Source organism: Barbus barbus (genome assembly GCF_936440315.1).
Source record: "Barbus barbus genome assembly, chromosome: 44".
In the NCBI taxonomy this organism is placed as follows: Eukaryota; Metazoa; Chordata; class Actinopteri; order Cypriniformes; family Cyprinidae; genus Barbus; species Barbus barbus.
The window spans coordinates 61,977-75,000 of NC_136722.1; the positions used below are offsets into that span (position 1 = coordinate 61,977).

The 13,024-nt window shown below is 39.5% G+C and overlaps 1 protein-coding gene across 1 annotated transcript in view; it reads right to left on the minus strand.

Annotated features, from left to right (window-relative positions):
- Window positions 1-13,024, minus strand: part of LOC306863203 (reversion-inducing cysteine-rich protein with Kazal motifs-like) — a 73,570-nt gene that overhangs the window by 35,639 nt on the left and 24,907 nt on the right. Inside the window, exons 3-8 of the mRNA XM_079406427.1 lie at window positions 9,737-9,811; window positions 7,941-7,977; window positions 7,490-7,575; window positions 7,346-7,393; window positions 1,041-1,074; window positions 466-663 (exon numbers count right to left, since the gene is read on the minus strand). Of these exons, the coding sequence (XP_079262553.1) occupies window positions 466-663; window positions 1,041-1,074; window positions 7,346-7,393; window positions 7,490-7,575; window positions 7,941-7,977; window positions 9,737-9,811 (478 nt within the window). The remainder of the gene's footprint in view (window positions 1-465; window positions 664-1,040; window positions 1,075-7,345; window positions 7,394-7,489; window positions 7,576-7,940; window positions 7,978-9,736; window positions 9,812-13,024) is intronic.

A 13,024-nucleotide genomic window follows, 5' to 3' on the forward strand; every position in this document is an offset into this window, starting at 1 on the left:
TACACAGAACAATAGACTGTCTCAAAGAGATGAAGCCAATATTTCACATCCAAATTTGCATACTAGATCTACACGTATTTTATCAAAAATACAGTAAATGTGAGCATATTAAACTGTAATTGATTTCTGTGATGCGCAGCTGTATTTTCAGCATCATTACTCCAGTCTTCAGTGTCACATGATCTTCAGAAATCATTCCAATATGCTGATTTGCTGCTCAAGAAACATTTCTGATTATTATCAATGTTGAAAACATTTTTGTTGTTATTTTTCTTTCATTATATTTAGAATGAAAAGTATGCAAATGGAATGCAGCCACAGCTGATTGACAGTTTTGGTGCAATAATTTTTTTTGAAGTTGCAAATAATTTATTTTTTATTTTGAAATTTCATGTTTAAGTCAATGTGTTACTTGCCATTTCTGTGTAATTATTTGTGAAATGAGTAGTTTTAGGGTGCACTTACTGTCGATGGGGCTCCGGATGGGGTAGGATTTGGTGTAGTTGGCCACACAGCCGATGAGCTGAGGACTGATGCTCTGGCAGTACTCTTTGACCGCGCTGATTTGGGAGACAGTTGGCGACGAGTCTGTGCGGAAGATGGCCTGACAGTATTCACGGCAGTTTGTGTGTCTCCCTGCATAACTGCAGCATACTGAGCCCACTGGACACACACACACACACACACACACACACGTGAGGATCTGACACCTGAGCCAACACCACACACTGAACTCATAATTTCTACATCTGATCATGCAGTCTGCCGCGGTTTAATAAAGGCTGTCTGGGAGTTTGTCTGCTCTACTAATGCACACAAATAAGTGCTTCATTCAGTCCTGAGCTCAGCGGGTGCAGGCTAAAGGTCGTGACCTTGCCTCCCAGGCACCGAAACAACTCCATCTCATTTCCTTCTCGTGCAGGTCAGAGACCGGAGACGTGGCGTCATCAAACAGGAAAGTCAGTCTCTGAGGACTGAATCACATAAATGAGGTACAGACGGATCGATAACCAAAGACCTCGTCATGCAGCTTTGCTTACTTTCATTTTTGGTGATACAGCTGTAGAGTGGTTTCTGCAAGAGAGAAATAAAATGAATTAGAATATTGCAATATAGTTTATGAAACTGTTTTTGTCTCTAAAATTCACCAAAAAGTGCTTGTTGTTGTCATAAAGACACAAAAAATAAATAAATGTACCATTATTTTAATGACCTTTATTATTTACTGTTTTTAAAATTATTGTTACGTTATTATTATTATTTTATTTGATTTCTCACACAAAGCTGTCATATATTTTGTACAGTGGAGTAAGTGTCACGGTGCACACACGACGGAGGACACAGGAACACGCAGACGAGGATGTAAACTCAAATAATATACTTTACTAGGACATCAGGACAGCACATGGCAGGACAAGGCAAGGCAGACAAGGACATCACACACCGGGGTTAACGAGTAGACCAGACGAAATGTAACTCAACAGACAGGACTAATATACACAGGTAAATCATAGATAATGAGACAAACACGGCTGGACAAGAATTAACTAATAATAACAACATTTAACAAGGACAGGAAACAAACCAAATATGGACACAAGGGGCAGGAACACATGACACACACGACAGAACCCTGACAGTACTCCCCCCTCCTGAAAGGCTTGTCCCGAGCCTTAACAGTTCCATCAGGGAGGGGGGGTGGGCGCTCTGGATGCCCCTCGGGACAGACATCCACAGGAACACAGGATGGGGACCTCCAGAGCAGAACAGACGGAGGCCCCGGCGGAGCTCAGGAAGCCATGGCGGAGCAGGGAGCTCAGGAGGCCATGGCGGGTGGTATTTGTGGCCGTGGCATCCTTCATCGGCCCGCCCACCCCACCCAGAGCTCTACTACCTAAAAAAAATTCCATGGGGAATCCAGGGGGTATCAGGAGCCCTCCGGGGCCAGACAGACAGGAACAGGGACAGGACAGGAACCCGATAGCCCTCCAGGGCTAAACACACAGACACAGGAACAGGACAGGACAGGACCGGACAGGGCCGCCCACAGGAACAGGAGCCCACCTGGGCTAGCTCGGAAGTAGAGGCTTCTTAATGGGCATGACAAGGAGTCAGGGGCCCTCACAAGGTTCCCTCAGCAACCGCTTCCACTTCCGCGACAGACGAGTCTCCATGGACAAGACAAGTTAAAATGTTCCTGTGGGCACAACAAACACAAACACGGCTCTCCTGGCCGTGACGTGTGGACTTGATCCACGGAGAGGGTAATGGCAGCCGACGGGCATGAGTCAGCAGCAATCCGGCGGGCATCCAGTCAGAGGCTGGCCGGCGGGCATTGAGTCAGAGGCTGGCCGGCGGGCATTGAGTCAGAGGCGGGTCGGCAGCGTGCACAGGGGAGCCGCGGATGGCGGCGTGAACAGGGGAGGTGCCGACGGTGGGTGGGCTTTCCCCACGGACGGCGACGTGATCTCCCGCGAACGGCGGGGTCGGTGAGCCGCGGGTAGCGGCGTGAATAGGGGGAGCCGCTGACGGCGGGTTGGCTTTCCCCGCGGACGGCGGCGTGAACTCCCGCGAACGGCGGGCTCGGTGTGCCGCGGACGGCGGCGTGAACTCCCGCGAACGGCGGGCTCGGTGTGAGCGATGAGGTTGGGAGCCGCGGACGGCAGCGGATATCTCCCACGATCGGCAGACTGGAGGGCTCGCGGCCAGCGGACTCGCGGCACTCGCGGCAATCCTGCCGAACTCCCACGCCCACTTGACGCCAGCTAAGGCAGGATGACGAGCGGCGACTTCCATGCCGCGAGGGACAGACAAAACAGGAACAAAACAAGACTTTTGAAAACGAAAAACAAAACGGAGTGAAGGGGTGCCGCATACCGTTGTGGTCTGGTCTTCTGTCATGGTGCACACACGAGGGAGGACACAGGAACACGCACACGAGGATGTAAACTCAAATAATATACTTTACTAGGACATCAGGACAGCACATGGCAGGACAAGGCAAGGCAGACAAGGACATCACACACCGGGGTTAACAAGTAGACCAGACAAAATGTAACTCAACAGACAGGACTAATATACACAAGTAAATCATAGATAATGAGACAAACACGGCTGGACAAGAATTAACTAATAATAACATTTAACAAGGACAGGAAACAAACCAAATATGGACACAAGGGGCAGGAACACATGACACACACGACAGAACCCTGACAGTAAGATTGACTACTTTTATAAAAACTTTTCCTTTAAAAAAATCCTTTTGACTTTAGCTTTTCAAACTTCAGATAATTATTTCTGAATCCAAGTACTAAGTACGCTACTGTTAGAAAGTGTGAGGTCAGTAAGATTTTTACAGAAATTAATACTTAAAGACATTTAAATGTAAAGACACATTTCTAACGTTACAAAAAAATTATATTTCAAATAAATGCTGTTCTTTTGAACTTTCTATTCATCTGTGAATCCTGAAAAATAAAATATATCAGTTTCCACAAACATATTGTGCAGCACAACTGTTTTCAACATTGATAATAATCAGAAATGTTTCTTGAGCAGTAAATCAGTATATTAGAATGATTTCTGAAGCTCATGTGACACTGAAAACTGGAGTAATGATGCTGAAAATACAGCTGCGCATCACAGAAATAAATTACAGTTAAACACATATTCACATAGAAAACAGCTGTTTAAATTGGAATAATATTTCAGAATTTTCACTGTATTTGATCAAATAAATGCAGCCTTGGTGAGCAGAAGAGACTTCTTTCAAAAGCATTAATAAATCTTACTGACCCCGTACATGAATGGTAGTGTGCTAATAAAACTAAGACACATTTTATCTTTAAAACCTAAAGGCTGATGTTTGTCTGTATTTCCCAACGCAAGCATCAGAAACATCCCTTCTAATGCTATATAAAGGCTTGGATTCTTTTCGCTGCAGTCGAGTCGAGCAGCGCTGAAGTATGCGTAAGTTTGCACAACGACTTCTCAGAAAACCAAGGGCACAAGATGAAAGAGCTGAAGTTGTTGTGAGAGCGATCCAAAGCAAACATTGTGCACGATGGTCTGCGTGTTTGTCTGGATCGCAAGAGACACTCCAGTCTGACCGATGGACAACAGCATCAGATCTGCAGCATTCCTGTAGAGAATCATTACTCTTTAATGCTGGATTTATTGGACTGTAATGTGGCGACAGCATGGCCAGTTAGAGGGAAATTATATTTTTCCATTGCTTAACGCTAATGAAACGACCTCATAAAGAGGTTTGGGCCTGTGCTAGAAACCAGGCTTTAAATGAATAAACACCAATAAAGCTGGAGGCTCATTTCAGACTGCAGAGCCGCTAGACAAACAAACAGAGAAACGTCGAGTCATATTGGGCTCTTTGATGAAGGAGAATGACTTCCCAGAGTCTGCCTGCTTTCATCTCAACATCTCGACCAGAGTGAGAGTCTCTGTGAAGGTGACTGTGTGTTAAACTGGATTTACAGCGTTTCTGAAGTCACTGGCCCATCGCTGCGGTGTTGTGGACGGTTGTTAGGGAGTTGTTGTGTGTTGCTAAGGTGTCTGAAGTATATTTTCCATACTGGCTCTAGTTTAAGGAGCTCAGCACCAGCTCTGAAATATACTCGGGTCATCAATCTAATCCAGTGTTATTAATGTTAACTAACACTATTAAAAATGGACATACAGCTGCAATAAAGTAAAATATACACATTAGAAGAAAAACTAATAAATTAATAAATAAGATAAAAACTAATTAAAGAAAAATTTAGATGAAAAGAAAACTAAAAATATAAAAGCTACTTTAAAATAATAATAAATACTGCAAATAATACTAACAACACTAGTATGATCACTTACTAGGGATGCACAATATAATCGGACTGATATTAGAATTGGCCGATAATGGCTTTAAATGTAAATATCGGCATCGGCCCGATATGAAATATTATGCCGATATGTCTTGCCGATAAGAGAAATACATAAACTCACATGTGTTCAGGGTGTGCTGGTGATTAGATCACGTCAGCAGTGTGGCTCATTGAAGCAAAGATTCACTGTTTTGGATCGCTGCATTTAATCTGTGAAAGAATTAAGGAATGACGACGCGTTCGATGTAACAGTAATAGCATGTGCAGCGGGAGCAGTGTCAGGGTCCTAAAGCCTGTTCGGTAAGGAGTTTTAATCTGTAGGGGGTATTTAATCTGTGTAATATGTTTTATTTTTAAATAAATCATAAGCTCTAAAAGATTTTCAGAACTTTTACAACTCTTTTGCTTTAGACCATCAACAAATGTTAAATCTTAAAATAAAATGTTAGGGTAAACACTGCATCTTTCTGAGGGAAAAAAATGAAGCGATTGATATATAGTTAATTATAGTTATTTTCAAAGCTTCAATGTACTGTCAAAAACCTTTATTATTGTTTATTTAATTCTAACAAATAAGTTCTTATTAAAAACTAACCAAAATTAACAATATTTTGCTTATAATTTCAGCACAGGAGAGACTTGGTGTTGTTTCCAAACAAAAGGAAATTTGTGACCCGTGCTGGCAAAATGAATCGGAATGCGTACAGACTAATTTTGAGCTATACAGTCAAAAGAAGTGAAAAATGTCAGTTTTGGTCGAATTTGAGGTTTTCACAAAAATTTGTTCATTAAGCCCTCTTCTAACAATCCCAATGCTCCAAATAGTAATTAAACATCTAAAATTATCTTTATTTGTACGTTTTCTGAGAGGAGTATCTTTTTCTCTGCTTGCTTCTAGACGACTGCTGCTGCTTCTCACCACAAGTTATAGTTCTATTGTTGCAAAGTGCAGCATTCCAGCTTTGTGAATATTTTGCGAATTCTCCATGACATGAGTCCAAACCAGTGAAATATGATTTTTAAACCCATGCTGATGAAAACAAAACGATCGCGCTGACTGACATTTGCATAGCCTGTGCCCGTCTGCGAGCACGCAATCTCCCTTATAAAGTACATTATTGCGAAATATGTCTTAGCGAGATTCACACAATCATAATCTGTTATGTCTTTCATGAACGCTTAGTTTCAAGTCTTAATACAGATCTGTCTCAATGTTAATCATACATTAAAAGAAAAGACAGAATCACTCGCTGCTCTTGATTAGAATAGGCTACTGTTTATTTGCATCTTTGTTCTTATTTTTAATAAAGATATATAATAAATAAAAATAGCTATATTGTGATTAATAATATAGTAATTATTATTAAGAAAAGAATTGGAGGAAAATATGCAACGTTGCTTGGTGATTTTGCTTTGGAATCTTTAACTCGATTTTTTTCTCGAAATCAGATCTGCTGCCTCCATCGCCTTCAAACGGCTGTTGCTCAGTCATTTTTTGTCCGATACCAACATCATATATAATTTTGAAGGTATTTCTATGGAGAATGTTAAAATATAAAGAACTTATTTTTTTAAATTTGCGCATTCCGACTCATTTTGCCAGCACAGGTAACATATATCGGTATCAGTATCGGCCAAAATGAGTCGAAAAATATCGGCATATCGGATATCGACAAAAATCCAATATCGTGCATCCCTATCACTTAACCATAATTTGGTGTTTCTGGTCAAAAATGACGGCTATTTAAAATTAGCTAATTTCTTGTTATGCTATAATATCACCAAATCTTGGATTCAATTTTTTTATCAACATGTTTTCTTTCAGTTGGCACAGGTTTAGTATTCGTTTAGGAACTGATTGATTGCAGGCCTCATTGATCTGAGCTTAAACCTCACTTTTTGAGTGAACATTGGCAAAATAATACAAAATAATGTTTGTTTTTTTCACTTTTTGAAGTGCATAAGTTCAGATCAATAATTCCTACAATCAATCAGTGGTAAGAATGCAGTATAATGAGAGAATTGTGGTCTTTTTGGACCAAAAACACCACAAGTGTAACAGGGTGGGGGAGAAAATCCTAAAAATGACCGGAACACAACACGAGGGTTAAAGAAACTGAGGTTATTCACAACGTTATGTGGCAAAGTTTAATACTTAGGGGTTAAAATATATTATTGAAACAAACATATTCTTAATCTGTACTGTTTCTACTTAGAACGAAAATAAAAGTATTTGTGATGATCTCCCATCTGTGACTTTTCTTCGTAATTGCTCATATCTCTCACAATCTGCATTCTGAATTTCTCACAGTTATGACTTTCTATTTAAAAAAAAAAAGTCAAATTTATTTCAGACTTTCTCATAATTACCACAATTACTTATTTGTACTCTGAGGTGGAAACAGGCTTCCAAAACATGGACATTTTTGTAAACTCTATGAAGTAAAATAAAGGTAAACTCCCACCTCTGTGTCTTTCTTGCATACTTTAGTGATGTCATTTTTAGACGATGCCTGAACAGAAAACAGAAAAAAACACATCTGAGAATCACAGGTGAGCCAAAGATCTTACAGACATGTCTATAGATTATATGAGATCTGTTCATTGACCTGTTTGCAGTCCCTGCGACATTCTGCGGAGATGGCCAGCTCACAGCAGCCCAAACCCACCCATCCGTCCAATTTCTTTGATGCCCCTGGACAAGTTCAGAATCACAATGACCTTTACAGTAGATCTAATGCAGAACCATACATGCATACATAACACACATGATGATGAGTCTCAAAACAACACAGCATCCATATTTCATCCAGCTGTGCTTTGAATGCTGAGCGTTTGGCGGGGGTTCTTTATGAGCTGAAGCTCAAAGCTCTGGACAGGGTTTTAATGGCCTTGTAAGGTGTAGCTTGACTGATGTGAAGTGGGATATTTGTGCATCTGGGAGGCATTAGGTCTTCAGAGACTCTAAATCCTCTCTTGTTCTTTTAAGTCTGGTACAGGTTGAAAAGACAGGTGTCTTCTGCTCTAAACGTCCCCATCTGTGCTCCTGCGTTCACCTACCTGGCAATGTATTGTTGATGCAGATCCAAAGTTCACTCTGCAAAACCAAAAGGAGATGTTTAGCATGACAACAACTCAGAGTACATCATCTACTTGCTTTCATGTGCTTCCAAACCAGAGGATTCTTCTTTGGAATCCAGAAGAAGTTATTTAGCAGGTCATTATTTACTAAAAATCTCATTTCAAGCAACATGAGGGAGCTGATGACGACAATGTTCAGGTTCAAAATAGATTTAAAATGGGAGACTCAAAATGCAATTTAAAGCAAGAAACAAAAGCACTGTTTTATTAAATAAAATAACTTTTGAATATTTATGCATGAAATACATTTTCAAAATGATTACGATTCTGCACTGCCTTAGGTCACTATTTACATAAGCAAATTTGTGCATTGAGCACTTTTTACTCAAATTGTTATGCTGATATTATTTATAATGTGTAAAAATGAAGCAAAAACTTATTAAATAAGAAAAACAACAACAACAACAAAAATACACTGAAGTTCAAAAGTTTGGGATTGGGATGATTTGTTTATATTTCTACAAAGAGGTCTCTTCTGCTCATCAAGGCTGCATTTATTTGATCAAAAGTACAGTAAAAACAGTAAAATATTATTGCAATTTCAAATATCTGTTTTCTATGTGAATATGTGTTAAACTGTAATGTATTTCTGTGATCTGCAGCTGTATTTTCAGCATCATTACTCCAGTCTTCAGTGTCACATGATCTTCAGAAATCATTCTAATATACTGATTTACTGCTCAAGAAACATTTCTGATTATTATCAATGTTGAAAATATTAATATTTTTGTGGAACCCATGACACATTTTATTTTTCAGGATTCAAAAGAACAGCATTTATATGAACATAAATCTTTTGTAACATTATAAATGCCTTTACTGTCAATTTGATTAATTTAATGCATCTTTGATGATTAAAAGTATTAATTTCTTTACAAAAAAATAATTTTAACAGTAGTGTAAATATTTTCAGACATCTGAACATCATGGTTTGAGCAACAAAAACTACACAATAGAATATGGGAAGCATCTCAAATATATTTTCACTGAAACCGAATGACAAAACCAGTCTTATATAAGCTGTTTGGTCTGGTTATAAAGGACCCTTGTGAAAGCAGCCTGTGTAAAAAGATCCCTTCATGAGAAGCGTCTCTGGTATCAGTGGAGCTCGTATTATTGGCATCGGAGAGCGTCCTAATGTGACTCAACTTTAATTAAAAGTAGATGCAGATGAGCCACAGAATGCTTTACTGAGCCACAATCTCCTGCAGCCGTTCCTCATCCTCACGCTTTGACAAGATAATCAAACCAGTAAACAGGACATTGTCTGAGATTCACATTCTCTGGCGTATGAAAAAACACCCCCGTTAAAAAGATTCAGCCTCATTTGAACGGAGCACAAACAACAATGTGGTTTTGATGCGTTTGGCTCAAAAAAAAAACATTTGATTTGGACTTTAAAATGCTTTCGAGCACATTTCAAATGCTTCCAAAATCCATTTGCACCCATTTTCTGTGAATCAGAGCAGGACGCGCGTCCAAACGAAACAGGCCCGAGGCTTAATTAGAGGCTGGATGTAATTGCATATTGCCGGCGCTGGCATTCCAGCTTTGAAAGAGGGTGGAGGCGTCTGGCTTCATTACTGCCAAGCAGGTAAAACCGCAGCCCCAGACCACGAGGGAGGAACAGGAAGCGGCGGCGCTCTCTGTTTAAGACTTCCTGTGTTGCAGCTGTAATGTAAACACAGATCTGGAGAAGTGAGGGAACGCCTTACCAGGGACTCGGGGCAGTAACTGGGTAAACGCTGGAGAAGGTGCTTCAGACGCGATTCACTCCTGATGGTCGCGAGCTGCAGACAGAAGAGAGGAAGAAATGCACACACAGATGTTTGGTTTAATAGCTGTAGCTCATATGAAGCACTCAGTGACCCTTCTCTTGGTGACCTTTATTTGGGTGGGATTTATTACAATTATATTTTTATTATATATATATAATAAAAATTAATATTATAATTATATATATATATGTATATATATATATATATATACTGAATATTGTCATGAATCCGTTCACTCCCCACCAGAGGTCACTCATTCACCACATTGACTCTTGCACTACACTAACTGTTGCATGTCACCCCTGGACTACAATTCCCATCATCCATTGCACTGACGACACACACACAGCTGATTGCACTAATCACGCAGCTGATTCCCATCACACGCCTTACTTAACCCATGGACTCCCTCAGTCAGATCGCTGAGTATTGTATAGCGTATATCACGCTCCTAGCGATAGCTACTCTACGGCGCCCACTTAGTTGTCCTAGTCTAGTCTAGTCTAGTCTAGTCTAGTCTTGCCTGTTTTCTTGTGTTTTGATTAGTGGTGTCAAAATTAGCGCGTTAACGCATGCTAGTAATTATTTTCAGATTAACACGTTAAAAATATTTAATGCAATTAACGCAGGGGCGGGGCTAGGGTTGGCCACCAAAAAGGCGATTAAAGCTGCCTTAAACTGTGTGCATGCATGCAATAGCCTATGTTATATATGCGTCACATTTAAGTACATGTCTCTGAAATGGTTTTAAAAACTGTCCTGAGCACCCTAGCACTGTCTCCCTCATTTAAAATACCCAATTCAACTCATCCGCTCATTAGTTGAGACTTTCAGACCTGAAGTGAGTCAGAAAATGTAAAGAGATTTGTGAGAAAATAAGATGCATGTCAGATCCGCATCACCTTCAGCAGCAGCAGCTTTTAAAGCAATAGCAGGCAAATAAGTTAATAACCAGTTGCTGTGATGTCTATTAATCCAAGAACAAAAGAAAAAAAAGAGGAAATCAATAACTTTTATAGTTTTAAGGGGTTCATCTATATTTAATTTAGAATTTAGTGTTTGGTAAGTATTAATTTTCTGTATATTTCTGCTGAAGGGCACAGCTAGCTAAATATGTCATGTATTATAATGGGTTCATGTGAAGATTGTTTTAAGTTCACTTAAATTAGACGTTAAGTCTAATAAATGTTAAAATTGATAGCTCTCAATTATACTGTAATGCTGAATGGCTACAGTCAATGGTTAAATATTCAGGGGGCAAAAAAAAATTTTTTATAGAGACATCAGTAGTATTGATATCAGTGATGCTGGCCTTCAATCATGAAAAAGATACCATTAAAGAAATATAAAAAATATACTGTCTTTATGTTGTTTGTACAGTGTACATTTGAAGATTGTTTATTTAAAAACTTGAATGTTAGGTGGGGTTAAGCGTGATTAATCACGATTAATTTTAGAAAAATGTGTGATTAATTAGTTAATTTTTTTAATCGATTGACAGCACTAGTTTTGATTCCTGCCCGTGTTTTCTGGATTAATCCTTTGCCTTGCTGTTTGGACTCTGTTTGCACCTCAGTTGGACTATTGCTCGTGTACCTGGATTATCTCTATGACTTGCCGTGTTGGATATTGTTTGCCGATCGTAGACCCACACTTGCCCTAGGATTACTCTTTGTCTTGCCTGTGTTGTACCTGTTTGCCATTGCATGAACCTTGCTTGTTTTGTGACCACGTCCCTGAATAAAAGCTTGCAAATGGATCCGCACATCTCATGTCTCGTTCGCCCCGTAACATATATATTGTATGTGTATATATATATATATATATATATATGTATGATGTTTATATACAGCTGTTAATTTATCATGTTCATTCATATATATATATATATAATGGCCTGGAAAATCTCTACAATTGTTAAAAATGTATACTATCATTTATCTATTAGTTCTCCCAAGTTAGTTATTTTTTATGGATTAATTTTATTTTAAATCACAAATACATTCATATATATATATATATATATATATATATATATTAACCATAGACATTAACATAAACAATACCTGACAATCTCTAACTGAACAGACAGAACTTAACTACACAGGCCAAACCAGGATAATTAACTAGACACAGGTGAACTTAACGATGAACTCAAATCAGATACCATGGCTGTATCCGAAATCGCCCCCTATACCCTCAGATAGTGCACTATTTGAGGGGACAGCCATTTTAAATGGTGTTCGAAACCATAATGGATGTTCTCAAGTGCACTCATTCAATCCCACAATGCACTGCAAAAATGAGTGTACAACCGATATACACTCAACGGCTGGAGAATCCCCAGAATGCACTGCGAGTCGCGCGCCGAAGGAATTCCCGCGTCTCACCAGAAGATGGACCCGCAGCTGAATCATCCATTCATTCATTTTAGAAGCGCTCGTCCACGGCGTAATACAACACAGGTACAAAATTAGTTGTAAATGGACTATTAGGGTTTATACATAATTTCCGTGACAGAGTTCAAGATAAATCCTTCAATCTTACTGCTGGAGCTGCCCGTATCAAATGATTATTCACGAGTGCACACTTACATATATTTAGCACGAGTAACGTAAAGCGTATTTGGCGAGTATGGTAATACGTAGTTGGCGTGCTGTCCTGGGGAAGGGCTCTGAGCTCAGGAATGGCCCGAACCCAGAGTATCCCCCCCGTAGTATGGTGAGAACTTAGTGAATTTGGTGGAGAAGGGGTGGTGGAGGGATGCTGATAGACCGTCAAATGAGTGGAGGTATGTCAGCTGTATTTATGTCCGTGAGTTGATTGACTTGATTGCGTACCACTTGTGTTTAATTAGGCTAAGTATCTGACGTGCTCCTCCCGAACTTTGTTAATAAAACATCATTTAAACAGCAAGCAAACTATGCAAAAGCGGCAGTCCTTCCTGTGCACTCAGTGTCTGAATTCACTCACTCGATTTCATTCTCTCCTTCAAGTGAACTGTATGAGTGGACTAATGTAGGGAATACTGTATGAGGGTATAGGGGGTGATTTCGGATACAGCCCATGACAACTAACTAAACAGTCAAACAAAGTCCAAACAGTGACATGGTGTGAAAATTATTACTTAGGAATTACTGTAATAATAAAACAGGGTTGCCAATTTAATCTGTTAATTTAGTATGATTATAAGAAAAATAATTACAAAAAATAACCTTATTAATC